At 41.0% G+C, this 17,556-nt stretch overlaps 1 protein-coding gene across 1 annotated transcript in view; it reads left to right on the top strand.

Annotated features, from left to right (window-relative positions):
* The window catches only part of TENM1 (teneurin transmembrane protein 1), a 301,248-nt gene extending 284,510 nt beyond the window's left edge, over positions 1-16,738 (top strand). The window contains exons 27-31 of the mRNA XM_050974517.1: positions 2,942-3,238; positions 7,338-7,725; positions 8,427-9,647; positions 10,141-10,283; positions 11,672-16,738. Coding sequence (XP_050830474.1) covers positions 2,942-3,238; positions 7,338-7,725; positions 8,427-9,647; positions 10,141-10,283; positions 11,672-12,430 — 2,808 coding nt within the window. The 3' untranslated portion in view covers positions 12,431-16,738. The remainder of the gene's footprint in view (positions 1-2,941; positions 3,239-7,337; positions 7,726-8,426; positions 9,648-10,140; positions 10,284-11,671) is intronic.
* The last annotated feature ends 818 nt before the right edge of the window (positions 16,739-17,556 follow it).

Genomic DNA, 17,556 nt, shown 5'->3' with positions numbered 1-17,556 from the left:
GCAATTAGCAACCATCTTGAAAGCATGTGACTCTATTAGTGTTATTTCCAGTTTTGGAAAGAGGCCACTGTTAGCCTGTTCTGAAAAATGCTGGAAATACTGGGTTTTAAAAGGCTGGATTTCTGCATGGCGTGAACTCCCTGCTCTGGAGATGGGACAGAAGTAAGTTAACTGAAATGCTGGAACAGTCATCTCACTTTATCTCACGGTCTCAATCAATGTGGGAAACAGAAATTAACCACAAGTTTCCTTCAAGTGAAGAACTGCTTGCCCCAGCACTTCCTGAACATATATAAAACAGTCTGTGGGCATGTATGCATTTTATATTAATAATAAATCTATGAACAATCAGGCATTTTAGCATCAATCTTAATCTAGCAAGACTTCTTTTTTATCAATTGAACTGCTATTTTAATTGACTTCTAAAAATGAAGCAAAGACTGCTATTAAATCTGATGAGCATGATGCATAGTAATACACTGATTAGAATGCAGCTCTGCTCCCTCCTGACTTTTGCATAACTTGAGGAACGTGGCATTGGATGCAGTCCAGGCTTTATAACTGGATGTCTACAAAATTGAAAATTGAATGCTTGGCCAGTCTTAATTTTTTTTTCTTTTTTCTTTTTTTTTTTTTTTAATAACAACAACAAAAGTAACTCACTGGCCTCAGTTCAAAAGTCCTGCAGACACAGGCTTTGACAGCCATGTTCATTATTGCACTTAGCAAATGATCTCCCTTTATTTACCAGTCTTACAGCAAATTCTAAAGATGGGACCAAGTCCTCTGCCAGGGTGTATGAGTTTGCATTGGCTCAAATCAAAACACAGACAAGGAAAGAATGCAATTATCTCATCTGACTTACATATCAGGCAGGGTGGAAATTAAATCAAAACAAGTGCACATTTATGTGATATTTACACTGCAAAATTTCTAGCTAAAAACTAATGGAAGTAGAGTCAACAAATGTTTAAAAAATAAAGAATAAATATATCTTTTTATGTACTTCTGACATTTCTGAAGTCAGCTGAATTTTCTCCCTATTTTCATTAGCCGGTATTCCTACCTGGCATTGCTTTCAGAAACCAGTTTTCCCTGGCTCATGGCAGAACACAAGTTCCAGCCTCTCTCAGGGGGCTCCTTGCTATGGTTTATGTATCTGAAGGAGTCATCTCATGAAGCCACTGGGATTTGAAATCAGCTTGTCAATAGCAACATTGAGATGAGTCCTCCTACCCATTTATGATCCTGTCTTGCTTTGAGAAGGGTGTTAAACTTCACTTTAATAGAAGAAAGTAAACAAATGAGACATAAAATGTGCAATATAAGGAAAGTATTTTAACCTTATTTTAACTCTGTGAGTTTTCAATTACTTCTGCTTTCCACTTCACTGCTAATTCTGCCTCTGTTTGGTTTTCATTCTTATTTTTTGAATAGTCTCTGAAATTCAGATTGCAAGCAATTTGTTTTCAAGGCTCTTCTTTCTCCTAACTGCATTCTACAATGATAGTAATAGCAATAAAAACATTAAACATGTACATGGAACATAAATGAATAAGACACAGGGTACACCTCCTGCCTGCTTTTCAGTTGTTTTTCCACCAAGAGCATTTTTTTTCACAATTTTAAGAAGTTTGCTAAAAAATATATTAAACCTAAGCCATCAGTCTGTATACAAGCAAATGTAGTTGAACTGAGCATCACATTTTACTTGGGCTCCTTAACTATCATTAGAGCATAAATTGTAATAGTTACAGCAGTCTACAGGGGTATATAGGTATTTTACAGCTATTGTAAAGGAACACTATTAAAGTTAGACTTGTGTGTGTGTATATAACTCCAGAAATGGTAGTTGAAGAAAGAACACCTGCTTGTCTAGATTCTCAGATTATTTTGTATCTAAAAACAGAAAGAGGAACGAAAAAGAAATGTTCATTCTAATCACATCTTGAATTATTTACCAGGGTTTATTAACCCTTTACTGCATGGCTGTGCCTCCAGGTCTCAGAGAGGAGCAAGCACTGAGCCCCCCTCTGTGCTGGCACCTGCATTGTCTGTGCTGTAAGGAAGTTATTCATGGGAACAGAGTGATCAGATAAAATGTGGTGAATTAATGCAACAAGCACATTGAGCATTGATCTGAAAAAGACATGTCAATGAACAATATTTTATGGTTCCTTAAATTATATATCTGATTTAAATGGTGTTTAATAGAGACTTCCCAGTGACTGAATGATTTAAAGATGCCATCCTGTAAAGATGATGATAGCAGTGGGTAAGTGTATTTTGTCTTCATGAATCTGACTCAGTTCTGAACTTGATTTCAAACTGAGCACTGGGCTGTGTTCCACCTGTCAGACACAGCAAGCTGCTGCTCCCAGATGTGTGAGAGCAGCAGCAAGGAGCATGGCCAGTACCAGGCATGGCTGCTGCTGGCTCTCAGGAGTCTGGGAGGGAGGTGGCTTTGTGAGGAAGCATGAGGACACTGGTGAGCAGGGTCTGCAGGAGCTGTGTGCAGCACCAGGATGTGACCTGGGCTGTAAGGGCTGTCCCAGAGCACCAGCTGACCTGTCAGTGCTAACAGAGCTCAAGAGAGGATGGGAGAAAGTTGATCTTTCTTAGTTTGTGGATTTAACTACACATCTTTGGCTGTAATCAAGAATTTAATCCACAGCTGAGAAGAAAGAAGAAAAATCCAGGAAAAGCTGAGAACAGAGGTGAGGATTTATCACCTGGAAACATCCTGCAATGCCAAACAGACTAGCACTGAGTGCAAGGAACAATTTTTCTGTTTCTCATCTGAATCTTTTCTCTTTTCTTGTCTTCAGGAAGGCCCAAAGTTAAAGCATTGCTCCCTTTGATTAGGGCTGACACAGACCTGTCTGTGCTGGCTGTACTTAGGATGCCTTGTGTTCTCACCATATTGTACCTCTGTGTTCAGACCCACAACAGAAACCTGCTCTCCATTGACTTTGACCACGTAACCAGAACGGGGAAGATTTATGATGACCATCGGAAATTCACTCTTCGAATCATGTACGACCAGACAGGACGCCCCATTTTATGGTCCCCCATCAGCAAGTACAACGAGGTCAATATCACTTATTCCCACTCTGGATTGGTCACCTACATCCAAAGAGGAACCTGGACTGAGAAGATGGAGTATGATGCAAGTGGGAACATCGTCTCCAGAACGTGGGCAGATGGTAAAATATGGAGTTACACATATCTAGAAAAGGTAAATTATTTTAAAAGGGGGGTTTGTACCAAGGCAAAAAAAAAAAAAAAAAAAAAAAAGGATTTATTATATTTATTTACTATATTGTATTTGTTTATAATGCCGCCTCTTGCAGGAGTATTTAAGGCTTTTAAAACGGAAAATGCATAGAAATGCATAACTAGATAAAAATGTCCCAGGATATGCTCAGACCTACCTGTCACCTGCTCAAACCTGACACAGTTTAGTTCTGAAGAAAGTTATCAGCACCTCAGGTTTGTTTAATTGGTAGCTCAAAACAACTTTCCAGTCTCAGTCCAAGTTCAAGTGAACAACGGACACCCTAACTGCTGAAAATCATGTTGCTACTCTGGATAACAGTTAGAAAGATAACAGTCCTGAAAGAGAACTTTTTTCTGCCCACAAACAGTTCTTTCAAGCCAAAATTAGGAACCCATGAGCACAAGCTTACCTATTCAGTGCTGTATTTTAAACAAGGGATTGATCCTGTGAGGAGAAAGTTTACTGCAGTATTTATGGGGGCCATTTTGGGGGGAAATACTGATATGAAATGAGTTATTGCTCTGCTTTTGTGGTGACTTTGCATCTAAATTCCCTGAATATTTTAAGTTCCATGTATGCCTAGAGGCAATGGTCACAAAATGTGGAGATAAATATTGTACAAACCAAGGAGGACCATCTTCATCTGTAGTAACATCTTGTTTGGTCTTGTCTTTCAAACCCAGAAAGGCAGTCTCTATTTTTAAAGCTTTCAGAACTCAGTGCAAGCTCATATTCAAAGTTTTTTAAATAGCAACATCTTGGACTGTCCCATATATTCAGAGTTAGCAGAACATTTTCTCTGAACCTGTAAAGCACAGGAGAAGGCTATGGGGGGTGTGGGGCAGAAGAGGTAACACTGATAGAAGGAAATCCACACAGGAAATCCAGTGACTTTGAAGTTACTTGTATATTAAAGAGTTCCAGATGTGTACTTTTAAGATAAACTGTGCTGTACTTATTTTGAATGTATTTAAGATCCTCAAAAAACTTATACCTAACCCAGTGAAAAAAAATGATCAAGACTGGAAAATGCATAGAAATGTGATTCCTCCTTGTCTGCATGCAGTGTGGTTCTTGCATGTGTTAACAAGATTGGCAAACCCCAGGAGCTTCAGAAGTTTGTTCCAGATAAATTTGTCAGGGCTTTTTTTGTCTGTATGCTCTTTAGCAAATTACAAGTAAACGGCATTTCCTACAGCTTTCAAATATTTGGGCAATGTGAGATTCCTTTTGGAGGAATCTCTTGTTTTTTTCTTTGGACCTAATGGACTGTAATTTTGGGAAGATGTATGCTTCTTATCTTTCCAAACCACTTTGTTTGTTCTTAGTTTATGATGAGCTTATAAATAAAGTCATATAACTTAACACTGTCATTCTAGAATTCTACACAAAAGGCCAAATCCTGATCTTGTAGAAGCAGTGGCAAAAGCTTACTGGTTCAGGTAGCAGCTTTGGTAATGCTGTGACTTGTCATTAAAATTATGGGAAGTCATTCACACCATGGACAATAATCTCCCAGCTATTTAATGTACTTCCGTGGCTGTAGTTTCTTGTGCCAAAGAAACCCATGAGGAACTGTCAGAATTAGACATTGAAATATAACTTTGTGGCTCCATTAAAGTCAATAACTCAATGTGTTAATTATGTAATGATTGCTAAAGGTTTTCTGAAGCCTTGTAAGACCCAATAATTCCTTACATTAAAAAAAAAAAATCAATTATATAGGTCGCTTTCAATTCACAGTTATTTAATTCTTCATTTTTATCACTAGATGAGTTAATTGTACACCTTCAAAAATCTCTGTGCCTTACAAAATTAGCTCAAATATATAAGATTTTTAAAAGCATTACGACATTAGCATTGTAAATAATTCTTACTGATGAGATTCAGTTCCTCTTGTTTGATCACTTTCCTCAATTAGTTCAAACCGTTATAAAATCTCGCAAATACTCCAAACTCGCTTTCAAAATCTGGCAGACAAACCAGATGAGTGTCTGTGTGTGTCTGTTGGACAGAAATGACATCTAGTGGTGATGTTCAGCATTTGTCTGTTCCCAGCAGAGCTCCCAGTAATTGGCCACTGGCTGTTTGTCCTGATCCACCATACGGCATCAATCACTATGTGGTTGACCAGGCTCTGGTTGCTTTAATAAAATGACAGATTTTTGGATGTTTTATGAGCTACCCTCTGAAATCCTTTAAAACAATTAGAACCCAATTTGTGCAGAGTTGAAAAATCTACTGTAATGTTATTAGGATGAATTGGGAATTAATTTTTTTTTTCTCTTTATGGTATCCTCTAATACGCTTGAGAGGATACTCTGTCTCCAGCCCTTGTACTGTCTATCTTTTTATTATCCTGGACAATAGTGAAAAAGCCAAAGCACTTTTACAAAGTGCTGTAAAAATGGTACACAGGGGCACTAAAGTTATATTGGGGATGTTTCTGATATTGTTATTCATACTCTGTCAATAGCAGCCAGCTTAAAAACAGGCACGGGAGCAGTATATAGAGAGAGGCGTCTCAGCAGTGCTAGGAGAGAGTTCAGCCAGTGGTTTACTGCAGACTGGAGACTCTTGACTGAAGGTGGAAACAAAATAAACACGGTGCATGTTGGAAAGGGTTGGTGGAGCAGCAATAAAGCGATCAGAAAAGGCTCGGTGTGAAGGTCTGCCGTCACCAGTTGGCAGAGGGTGAGCTGGAGTGCCATATGTTGGGGCTCTCTGGCTGCTGTACAGGTGACAGATGTCTTCTGCCAGGGGCAGGAAGAGACACATCTTGGGCAGGCAGGGGGCTGGGGTTGCAGAGAGGATGGCCAAGGCTGAGCCTATCTCTGGCCCTTTGAATGGGCAGTTGGTGTATTTGTCAGAGAAAAGTGGCTCAGGGCCAGTGTTACTTAACACACTGCAGGGCTGATCTTAAAGGTGTTTCCTTCCCAGAGAAGATTTTTGAGCTTAGAAAGATCCTGTTTTTCTGATTTCTTTCCCCAATAGTCTATGACAAAGTAGTCATGCTGTTCCATGTAAGGCTTTGTTTTGTATGATGTCTCAGTCCTGCAGAAGCCTGACAAATTTGCTTACGTGCCTGGTAGGTTTGAGCTGTGGGTTAAGAGCTTGGTGTTCCAGCACAACTCAGACAAGGCAAGGAATGTGCAGTGCTCTGGTCCAGCCAAGCCACTTGCTACAGCTGGGCAAAGGTGACAGAGCTCCCCATACGTTTTCAATCTGTGTTTTTAATACCTTTGTTTCAACAGTGACTGTTCACCAGCCAGCCTGTGCTCTGGGACACTGTGAATTTCCATGGTGGGTGAGAAGGCATACAGAACCCAAACTTTAATTATCAATAGAAAAAAATCTGCTGTGCTTGCACATTCATCTGCCAGATAAGCAAACAAGATTTCATTAATCAGCCACAATTAACCAACACAGGGCAAATACCAAGTACCTGTACAGAAATTATATTCTTTGTAAACATTAAAATAAGCAATAGAAGTAGTCACACCAAAGAATCTGCAGAGTATTTTCATCCATCTGTAGGCATGGAGATATTATGAACTCTGGGGCCATGTGTATTTAAAAGAAGATATACAGGAAAAGGGCTAGGTCTGTGCTGGAGATAAACGGAATGCCAATAAAAGCTAAACACCTTGTACATGCACAAAATTTCCCCTTTCCAGCTCCTCTAGACACATCTGCCAGTGCAGATGCTCTGCCTGTGTGTGAGGAAGATGTTCCCTCTGTTTTTGCTTCCTGAGAGGATGCCCTAAATATTTCAAAGCAACATAGCAAGTCAGCATGAGGCTGAAATGCTACTGAGAGCCACATCTGCCTTCCAGTTCAGAGGCCCTTACCTCTAGACTTACTGTGCTTCTCCTCCTGTTTAGTACCACCTTGCTGGCCAGCTCTCCTAGAGCTGAAAGCTTCACTCGGAATTGTACAAATAAGAGCAAACTACAGGAGTGAGTGGTTGTTTCAGCATTTCCATAGGCTCCAGGTGCTCAGTAGCTTGAGCCATTGCTGGGTGCCCCCTGACCGTGCCATTGCTGTTTGGTTGCAGTCGGTGATGCTCCTGCTGCACAGCCAGCGGCGCTACATCTTCGAGTACGACCAGTCGGAGTCGCTGCAGTCGGTGACGATGCCCAGCATGGTGCGCCACGCCCTGCAGACCATGCTGTCCGTGGGCTACTACCGCAACATCTACACCCCTCCGGACAGCGGCGCCGCCTTCGTCCAGGACCTGGCCAGGGACGGGCGGCTGCTGCAGACCCTGTACCCCGGCACGGGCCGCAGGGTCCTCTACAAGTACACCAAACAGTCCCGGCTCTCCGAGATCCTCTACGACACCACACAAGTCACCTTCACCTACGAGGAGTCTTCTGGGGTTATTAAAACAATACATTTAATGCACGATGGGTTCATCTGCACCATCAGATACAGGCAGACAGGTTTGTCTAACTGTGACTGCTTTGCTAAAGTTTTTGGCTTCTTAAAATGTGGCGCTCATTCTTTGTTTGCAACACCCTGATCTTGCCCTTACCTGGCATGAAATTCCATTATTTTTATGTCTACAAGTTCTTTTATTTTATGTTTCACTAGAAAAATGTGTGTATATCTCTCTGTCTGTGTCCATAGGTGAATATAGCTGTCCCACTTGAAATACAGTTTTCTTTTTATTACTTGGTATGGAATAGCTCTTAGGATGTTTTGTTGGTTTTATTCCTCTGTGCAGATATTTGCTAAATACTAAATCAAGTTGGTTTATTGTTTGTATTTTCAATTTCCCTGTTTACACCGTAATATAACATAAGTTCAAAAGGACTGCTTACATGAGGAAGGGAATCACCATGTGAAATTAATTTAGTTTAGAATTATCTTGTAAGTAAATAGAAATCATAATTATGAATAAAGCAGCATTAATTTTAAAAAATATTAATAAGATATAAATAATTTGTAAAGCAAGCATTAATGAAGGTTTGTGAGAGAACATATTCTTGGTTAATGGTATTTTCTGAGACAGCTAAGTAGTAGTAAGGCTAAAGGGCATACCTGAGGTCATATCCTGTCTGTCCTAGATCTGTAGGGTAAACCAGGGGCATAATTAATTCTTTTTCTTGGGTTTCCTCTTTCCTGTGTTTGTTTTGGACAGGTCCACTTATTGGTCGCCAGATCTTCAGGTTTAGTGAGGAAGGGCTCGTAAATGCCAGGTTTGACTACAGCTATAACAACTTCCGTGTCACGAGCATGCAGGCCATGATCAACGAGACGCCCCTTCCCATAGACCTGTACCGTTATGTTGATGTTTCTGGCAGGACTGAACAATTTGGAAAATTCAGTGTCATTAATTACGATTTAAACCAAGTGATAACCACCACTGTGATGAAGCATACCAAAATCTTCAGTGCCAATGGTCAGGTGATAGAAGTGCAGTATGAAATTCTCAAGTCTATTGCTTACTGGATGACCATCCAGTATGATAACATGGGTCGCATGGTGATCTGTGACATACGTGTGGGTGTAGATGCCAATATAACGAGGTATTTTTACGAATATGATGCTGATGGTCAGCTCCAGACTGTGTCTGTGAATGATAAAACCCAGTGGCGCTACAGCTACGACCTTAATGGCAACATCAACTTGCTGAGCCACGGGAACAGCGCGCGCCTCACTCCTCTGAGATACGACTTGAGAGATCGCATTACCAGGCTTGGGGAAATTCAATATAAAATGGACGAAGATGGTTTTCTCAGGCAAAGAGGCAATGAGATCTTTGAGTACAACTCTAATGGTTTGCTGAACAAAGCCTATAACAAAGTGTCTGGCTGGACTGTGCAATACTGTTATGATGGTCTTGGAAGACGAGTTGCAAGCAAATCAAGCCTAGGACAACACTTACAGTTCTTTTATGCTGACCTCTCCAACCCAATAAGAGTTACTCACTTGTACAATCATACTAGCTCAGAAATAACATCCCTATATTATGATCTGCAAGGTCATCTCATTGCAATGGAATTAAGCAGTGGAGAAGAATATTATGTTGCTTGTGATAACACTGGGACGCCTCTAGCTGTGTTTAGCAGTCGAGGCCAAGTCATAAAAGAAATTTTGTACACCCCTTATGGAGAGATCTATCAGGACACTAATCCAGATTTTGAGGTTATCATTGGTTTTCATGGAGGACTCTATGATCCTCTTACTAAACTAGTTCATCTGGGGCAGCGGGACTATGACGTCATTGCTGGTCGGTGGACGACACCAAATCACCGTATATGGAAGCACCTGAATGCTGTCCCACAACCATTTAATCTCTACTCGTTTGAAAATAATTACCCAGTTGGCAAAATCCAAGACGTTGCTAAGTATACAACAGGTAAAAGTATCCTGTCTCTCATGAAAATGTCTCTAGCAAAAATAAAACTTCCTCTTGAATTGCGGTATGGATTCAACATTCTGGAAATCTTTTGCATACAAAAAGTCTCTAATCTTAAATCTATTCAAGTAATTTATTTAATAGATTGCATCTTACTGAGCTTGATCTGTTTTCTCTAACATTTATGGTAACCAAGAAAATAATTAATAGCTGCTTCTGTTGCTTTTCTCATTGCTAAAATAAGGGGAAGAATGGAAGCAGCTTAATTTGAATTTTTTCTATTACAAATAGATAGAAGGAACACTATTGATTTGAGAATAGCTATGCTTTGTAACCAAATAATTTCTTTGCTACAATAAATGCTGTAGCTAGTGCAGGAAACATAAATTGATGTGAAATCATTATTTTTGCATAGCTGGAATTTCTGCAGACTGCCCTCACTTTTTCTAGGATTTATGAGCCTTTTTGCCAGCATCCTTTTCTTGTTTTGTAGACATTGGAAGTTGGCTAGAGCTGTTTGGTTTCCAGTTGCACAACGTGCTGCCTGGATTCCCAAAACCAGAGATAGAAGCTTTGGGGACAACATACGAACTTCTACAGCTTCAAACAAAAACCCAGGAGTGGGATCCTGGAAAGGTTAGCAAACATTCTCCTCAGCTGCTTTTAATGCTAAATTAAGGTGTTTTAATAGAAAATATTGGATACCAAGGAAATATTGTGACTATATCTTTTAACGTAATAGGCAAAGCAAATTGTTTAAGAGTGCTAGAAATTTTAATGTTGTCAATTATGTACTGGCATCATAGTGAAGGAGAGGTTCAAGGAGAAGCTTTTAGCAACACAGTGAAGAAAATCTGCAGCTATTTATAGAGAAAATATCCAAATTTGAGGCACAGAATACACAAAAGGGTAAAAGTATTTGTTGTGAATATTGAAAAAAAACACAGAAAATCTTGTGGAATTAAAAAACCAGAACAGCAGATTTTCATCTTTGTTAGCAAAGATGCCACAAGCACTGGAAAATCACTGGGGGTATAAACAGCTTTACAAGTCAGTAGCTCTGCATAATTATTGCAGGAAACAGAAATGCTGCTATGGATTTGTAAGGGGTCTGTAAATCTTAGCCTTACTCCAGGGCTTGTTTTCAGTAACAAAGAGCCAGACAGCAGCTATCAGAGTCCAGCAATCAATGTGACTGCAACAGGACCAACTGCCGATATTCTGAGCAGGCATTCACATTTTGCATATGAGCATCTGTTAACAAAGAAACATGATTTTGTAAAGATGCCTTTCCTCTGTTGTAGTCAGGAAAGAGATGCAGAGAGCATTTGAGAGCTCATATTCATGTTCCCAGCATTTAAGACAGTTGCCATTCACCAAGTGCAGAAGGCTGGAGGGTCAGAGCTCGTGCCAGATGTGGAGCATGTCCATGGAAAATTATCACTGAGATGTTAAGCTTTTCCAAGGCACACAAAAGATGTAGTGATAGTGTTAAAAGACAAAGAGGGGCTTGGAGTGAGGTTTCTTCTAGCCTCTGTGGGGAGCAAGATCGACAGATGTGATATACTGGCCTATTGTTCTAGTATCTCAAGACCTTCACAACCTCTTTCCTTAAAGAATGGGCTATAAAAGTCATTACCACAGTTCTACAGAAGATGTAATTAAACACACAGAGACTAAGCAGAGACACATGAAAGGGCATAGCTTTGAATTCAGGTTTCCCTGAACTGCTAAGGGCTGAAAAAACAGCCATTAAAGTAACAGTTCAAGGGGGAGGAAAAATAAAAAGAACAAATACAAAAATAGCATTAGTGATAAATATGTTTGCATTTGTTTCCTAGAAATTAAGGAATCCAAGAGATAGAAAGCACTACCATAAGCAATTAAAAAGCCTGTGCATATGTCCAGGTTCTGTAGGTGTGCACAATACTTTCCAAACAAATTGAAGAGCCATTCTAAGCAATTAAGAGATGAGTAGGGTGAGGTACCTTGCCTGCAAACTTGACTGATGTTTTCTTTTCCAGACTATCCTTGGTATTCAATGTGAGCTACAAAAGCAACTCCGGAACTTCATATCCTTGGACCAACTTCCTATGACACCCAGGTATAGTGATGGCAAGTGTTCTGAAGGAGTGAAGCAACTGAGATTTGCAGCTGTTCCTTCAGTATTTGGAAAAGGTATCAAATTCGCTATAAAGGACGGTATAGTGACAGCTGACATTATTGGGGTGGCTAACGAGGACAGCCGGCGCATTGCTGCCATCCTCAACAACGCTCATTATCTGGAGAATCTGCATTTCACCATTGAGGGCCGGGACACCCATTACTTCATCAAGCTGGGCTCTTTGGAAGAAGATTTGGCCCTGATTGGCAGCACCGGTGGCCGCCGCATCCTGGAGAACGGCGTCAACGTGACGGTGTCGCAGATGACGTCGGTGATCAACGGCAGGACTAGACGCTTTGCCGACATCCAGCTCCAGCACGGCGCGCTCTGCTTCAACGTGCGCTACGGAACCACGGTGGAAGAGGAGAAGAACCATGTCCTGGAGGTAGCCAGGCAGCGAGCCGTGGCTCAGGCCTGGACTAAGGAGCAGAGGCGGCTGCAGGAGGGGGAAGAAGGAATTCGGGCATGGACAGATGGAGAGAAACAGCAGCTTTTAAGCACTGGGCGGGTACAAGGCTACGATGGATATTTTGTTTTATCTGTGGAGCAGTATCTCGAACTTTCTGACAGTGCCAATAATATTCACTTCATGAGACAGAGTGAAATAGGCAGAAGGTAACAAAGAAAATCTCTGCCTTTGCGTCACCAAAGACTGCCTGTTTTTAAACGTAAAATGGTTTATTGTATTGGTTTTTCTAGATCAGAACTCTGTATATATAAATATAGAGGAAAAAACATATCCAACTGCCTTTAAATGTGACAGAAGATGGTATTTTAATATCGTTTGTTTAACTCTTTGAGAGATGACAGTGACAATTTTTAGTTCTTGTGTGGCAGTATTCAAAAATTTCAGAAGCAGAGTTCCTGCGAGCCGAGCGGCGCGACCTGCGCGCGAGGTGCCCAGGGTGACACCGCACAGCCCTGCGGGGTAGGGGCGAGCGCCACGTGCTCTGCCTTCTCCTAAAGAAACACAAGTTTTTTGTTGTTGTTGATTTAATAATTCACCAGTTATTTAAATGGTTACAGAGCCTGATTCTGCAACCCTTATTTACTGGGTGTCTTTTATCCCAGTGAGATCTCCCGTAAATTCAAGGGATTTCATACAGAAACCAGACTGTGTACGGAAACTTCGCAGCTGCTCACCAACCCCACACATATTCCTCACAGGTAAATGCTAAGGGATTTTCTAACCTGGGAAATCTGACTTGGGTTGGATTCAGTACGTACAAGGATGTTCCTATGGCCTTTGCTCGGCCATGGCCACCTGCCAGCTGCTCCATGCTGAACATCACATTGTGTCCACCCGTGCACGTCAGGCCTCTCTCCCAGGGTTTTGCTTGGCACTGGGATATCCTGGGGTCTGGCAGAACACACAGAGCTGCCAGTCTGCTTGGTGGCACCGTGCTGGCCAGGCTTCAGCCAGAGATGGGGTGGCTAAAGCGGGCTTAGTGAGCACTGCAGTCTTCAGGAGAGTCTCCCTTGGCATGTGTGCTCCAGGCTAGGCTTTAACCCAGTGCTTTGGGAACACCCCAGCTGGGAGCCCTCACAGAGCAGTGGCAGACTGTGCATCATCAGTCCTGTCCGTAGTCACTGGGCCAGGACCTGTCTTCACACAGATTTGGAAGGTGCAGTGTTGTTGGGTTTAGACATCACATTCTTTTTATCTCAGATTAATAATCCTGTTGTAGTACTCATTTTTTCAAGTCTGAACATTGGTGGGTTGGGAGTTGATGAACCCAAGTGTGGATAATAAATATGTTGATAAACATAGAACATTTCGGGGATGACTCTTCACTTTTCAGCTCAATATCTAGAGCACATAGAAAAGCATTAGATTGCATGGACAGAAATTTTTATTTCCCAAGGTAACATGCACTACTGGCACAGTTACTTCATAGCAGAGTAGGTGATCCTTCCTCCAGCTTGTCATTTTTAAATACCTGATTTTTCAGGAGGTGGGCCGGGCACACAGGGAGGGGAAGATGGGCAAGCAGCTTTCCAGAGGGATCTAGAAGTCTTGTTAAAGAGCCTGTGTATCCGTAACAGTGAAGTTATTGCACATTTCTTTCAGAACAAACATAGTAAATGTATTGAAACAATTTCTGCTCATATTTACAGAAGCCAACAAAGTGCATTCTTTATCTTTCTGTCTTTTTTCCTCCCCAGTTTTCTTTTTTCCTTTGTTTTTGGGCAAGTGGAGCAGACTGTACCCAAGTTAGAGATGAGCCTGAATTGGCACCTGAGATCTGAGCCCCTCCCGGGGTTTGAGCTCAGATCTCAGCCTCAGCCCATTACTGTCTCTTCCCAGATTCCTTTTGCTCCCCTGGGAGCCAGCGCAGCTTTGGGGGTGCAGGATCAGGCTGAGTGGGAGCCTGGCCCCTGAAATCCTCCTCTCTCCCCAGCCAGGGGGACCTGTGGACCAAAATCTGCACATACACATTGTGATCAGGCTCATCATTAACTAGTGTACAGAACAGGGAGCTGGCAACATCCAAGTTTGACGGCTCAGATTTCTGTAATTTTCCATCAAATCACAGAGAATTTGAATACCTCCACACCAGCCTAAAAATGGACCTTCAAATCCTTGAGCCTCTAATACACTTTTAATCAATGGAAGAATAATTTATGAATTGTATATAGAGAGTGCATTCATAAATGTGATGATGTATTTTATCACTGATCCAAGATGTCAATATTAGAGTCTATTTTACTTATATTTTAAGCAATTATACTTTTTTGCAATTCACTGATGAGGATCATTTTCAAACTGCTTTAAAAATCCATTATAAACAAATATTTGGAGCTATTAGAGTTACCTTGAACGGTGCATTTCTAGTATGTAATACATATTTAGTTAGCTTGTGCCTTTAGTTTCTTAAAGTTATATTTGTATTATATGCAGGAAATGCACTTTGTATTACCTACAGCTGTGGTTTTTAATACTGCCTTGATTACTGTTGTTCTCATGTTATGCCAAAAGGTCAAAGAGTTAAATGTGTTAAAAGTTTGTCTTTGAAAGTAGATTTGGCATTTTCCCATTTCCTGGGTGCCGTCTAAGGTGCATTTTGAACAATATTTCTCATGAGAATATGGTTTCATTAAGACTCACATGACATTACACGGCCCAGTTACAAAAGCAAAAAAAATGCCTTCGTTATAAGTTTCTTAAATTTAGGAAACTAAATATAAATGTTGTGTTGAGATGACAGTGCTCAAGAAACAAGTTATTGCTGAAAGAGCAAGCATGGGAGATTGAAGTCATATCACAGCTCCACATGGGCCAGCCAGCAGTGATTTGTGAGAACTACATGAACAAATAGCTTTGGACCATCTTGTTCATGAACAACCTCAGATGGAGGCAGGGAATATTTCAGTCTCCATTTTTTTTCCTGAGTAGTTAGAGCAATTTCTCAGTGGGTTTGGGTTTTTTTTTATATAGTTCTCCTTTTCTTTTCTTTTTAATTTTGTATTTTGCACTATAACCTAGAGACCCAATTGAGAAAAAAGAAAAACAAATAGCATGGAAATTTTACTGTTACTTAGATCAGATAATTTGATGCTAGCATTCCGAACTGCAAACAAGGCTCTGAAAGAGGGAGAAATAAAATAAAATTATGAAAATAAAGTATAAAATAAAAATAAATAAAACCCACTATTGCACACTATCCTGTAGCAAAGTACCTACCATGAGAAATACATGCTATATTTTTTATGACCGCCAAACAAACAGTGTGTAGAAGTAACATTTCCTTTGCTTTCATATTTATTTAGTAAATCTAGAACATTTCAAAGTTATAAATATATATATATAGATATCTATGTAGAACATAGCCAAATAAATATATATGAACTGGTCAGTGTGCAAGTGGGTATACACACCTTGGCTCTTTGCTTTGAGCTCTCTGGTTTGATCCTTCAGCCGGGCACTGGGCAAGAGGTGGCCTCGTGCCCTGGCCGTGCTCTGGGGTCCCACCCTGCACCCCACGGAGCCCCCAGGGCTAGGCCAGGGGCAGCAGCTCCTCCAAGGTGAGCCATGGGCGCTGTTGGAAGCCAAGGTGCTGTTCCAGAAGGGAAAGTGGTTTAAGGCAGAGAAGCTCAAGGTTCAGTCGAGCCAAAGGAGACAGGCAGTGCCCGGGGGTGTCCGTGTGTCCGGGCGTTCGCCGGGTGCGGCTGATCCGGCGCGGTGACACTCGGGTGACACCCGGCTCAGGCTGCACCAACAGCCCCAGGGGATTTTCCATCAAACGCTGGCTGCTATGAAACCTCTCCTTGATACAAAACGTTACCAAGTTGAAAGCACCCTGACTGCCAGAGGAATCACTTCCAGGCAGAAACTGGGAATGGTGGAGTTGGACTCGCTGTGGATTTGTCTGGGCATTTGTCACCTGCCATTATTTGTCTAAGGAAACGTGTTTGACAATTTCCAGTTTTTCCTTAGATCTCGTGGTGGACTTTAGCCTTTTAATAAATGTTAGTATATCAGATTGTGTCCTTGACAGTATTTTACTTGTATGAACCATGATAAAACATTAAAATCTTCATACTCTTCTGGCAGAAGTGTCAATAAACAAGAACGAGAAGCATAGCATACAATATATGTCAAAGTAATGTTCCTTTTTAGCTTTCTCATCAACAGTAAAAAATGTTTACAATGTATGCCAAGATCTTCACTTTCTGTCTAACACCAGTTAGAGGTTCTGATCTTACAGAAATTGTGTTATAATGGCCTCAGCCTCGTTGCTAGGAAACAATAGATCCCAATTTTTTTATTCCTGCTCTAACTCCTGTGCTGAAATAGTGACTGGATACTGTACAGGTTTATGTTATATGGCTGCAGTTAAATGGTCTGATGCATTTTGCTCTGGGTTTCAGACCAGAAGCATGCATTTTCTACAAGAACATCCCAGCAACACACTGTAAATATTGAAAGTTAATATATTATGTGTCGATATTTGAAAAAGAAAGTACTTTGACTATTTCATTTTTAAAAAATAAAGGTGCAAACTTATGGCATGTGATGTTGTCTTTGTTTACATCAGTATTTTAGATATTCTGGTCATATCAGTAAAAGGTACTTCCAGAGAGCTAAATGAGGACTTCAGCCAATATTGATTGACTCAAAAGTTGAGGGCAGGATGTTGCTTAGCAAGATTTAATTTTAATTCTGATTAATCAAAGTTCATGCTTATAACTTTGCAGGTTTCACTGCAGGTGAAATCCCAGCCAGTTTCTGTGTAAAGGTTATTCTATTTCATCAAAGCAAATGTGAGAGAGAAAAAACATTCTGCTAAATGCCTTTGCACTCCTGATATCAGTGTGAGTGAAGTCAATGTTGCTGGCAGTGAGTAGCAAAATTTAAGTATCTGCATGTTCTTTAGAGCTGCCTCAAATAGATGATGATGAATGATTCTGTGTTATCAAAAGTATGTGCCCAGGAAAATAAAACATGAAAACCTCAATACATGCAGCAGAGAGAAGGAGCACATGAATGGAGGTGCACAAGGAATGCATAAGGCTAAATAAAGGGTTACATGGTGAAAAACCATGGAGCAGCTGGGCTGGGTAAGAACCAAGCAGGAGGGCTGAGGCTGTGCTGGGTGGGTGAGAAGGAAGTGATTCCAGAGGGGTGGGTGCTCCAGTAGAAAAGGGAAGAAAACCAGCCTGGGATATTGTATTGATTGAGTGCTGCAGGAGGGCTGTCACAGCCATAGGCAGGGACAGGGGAGGGCTTAGTGAAGGCAAAGC

The sequence above is a fragment of the Serinus canaria genome, chromosome 4A (genome assembly GCF_022539315.1).
Source record: "Serinus canaria isolate serCan28SL12 chromosome 4A, serCan2020, whole genome shotgun sequence".
Taxonomy (NCBI): domain Eukaryota; kingdom Metazoa; phylum Chordata; class Aves; order Passeriformes; family Fringillidae; genus Serinus; species Serinus canaria.
This window is presented reverse-complemented; position numbering and strand designations above follow the sequence as displayed.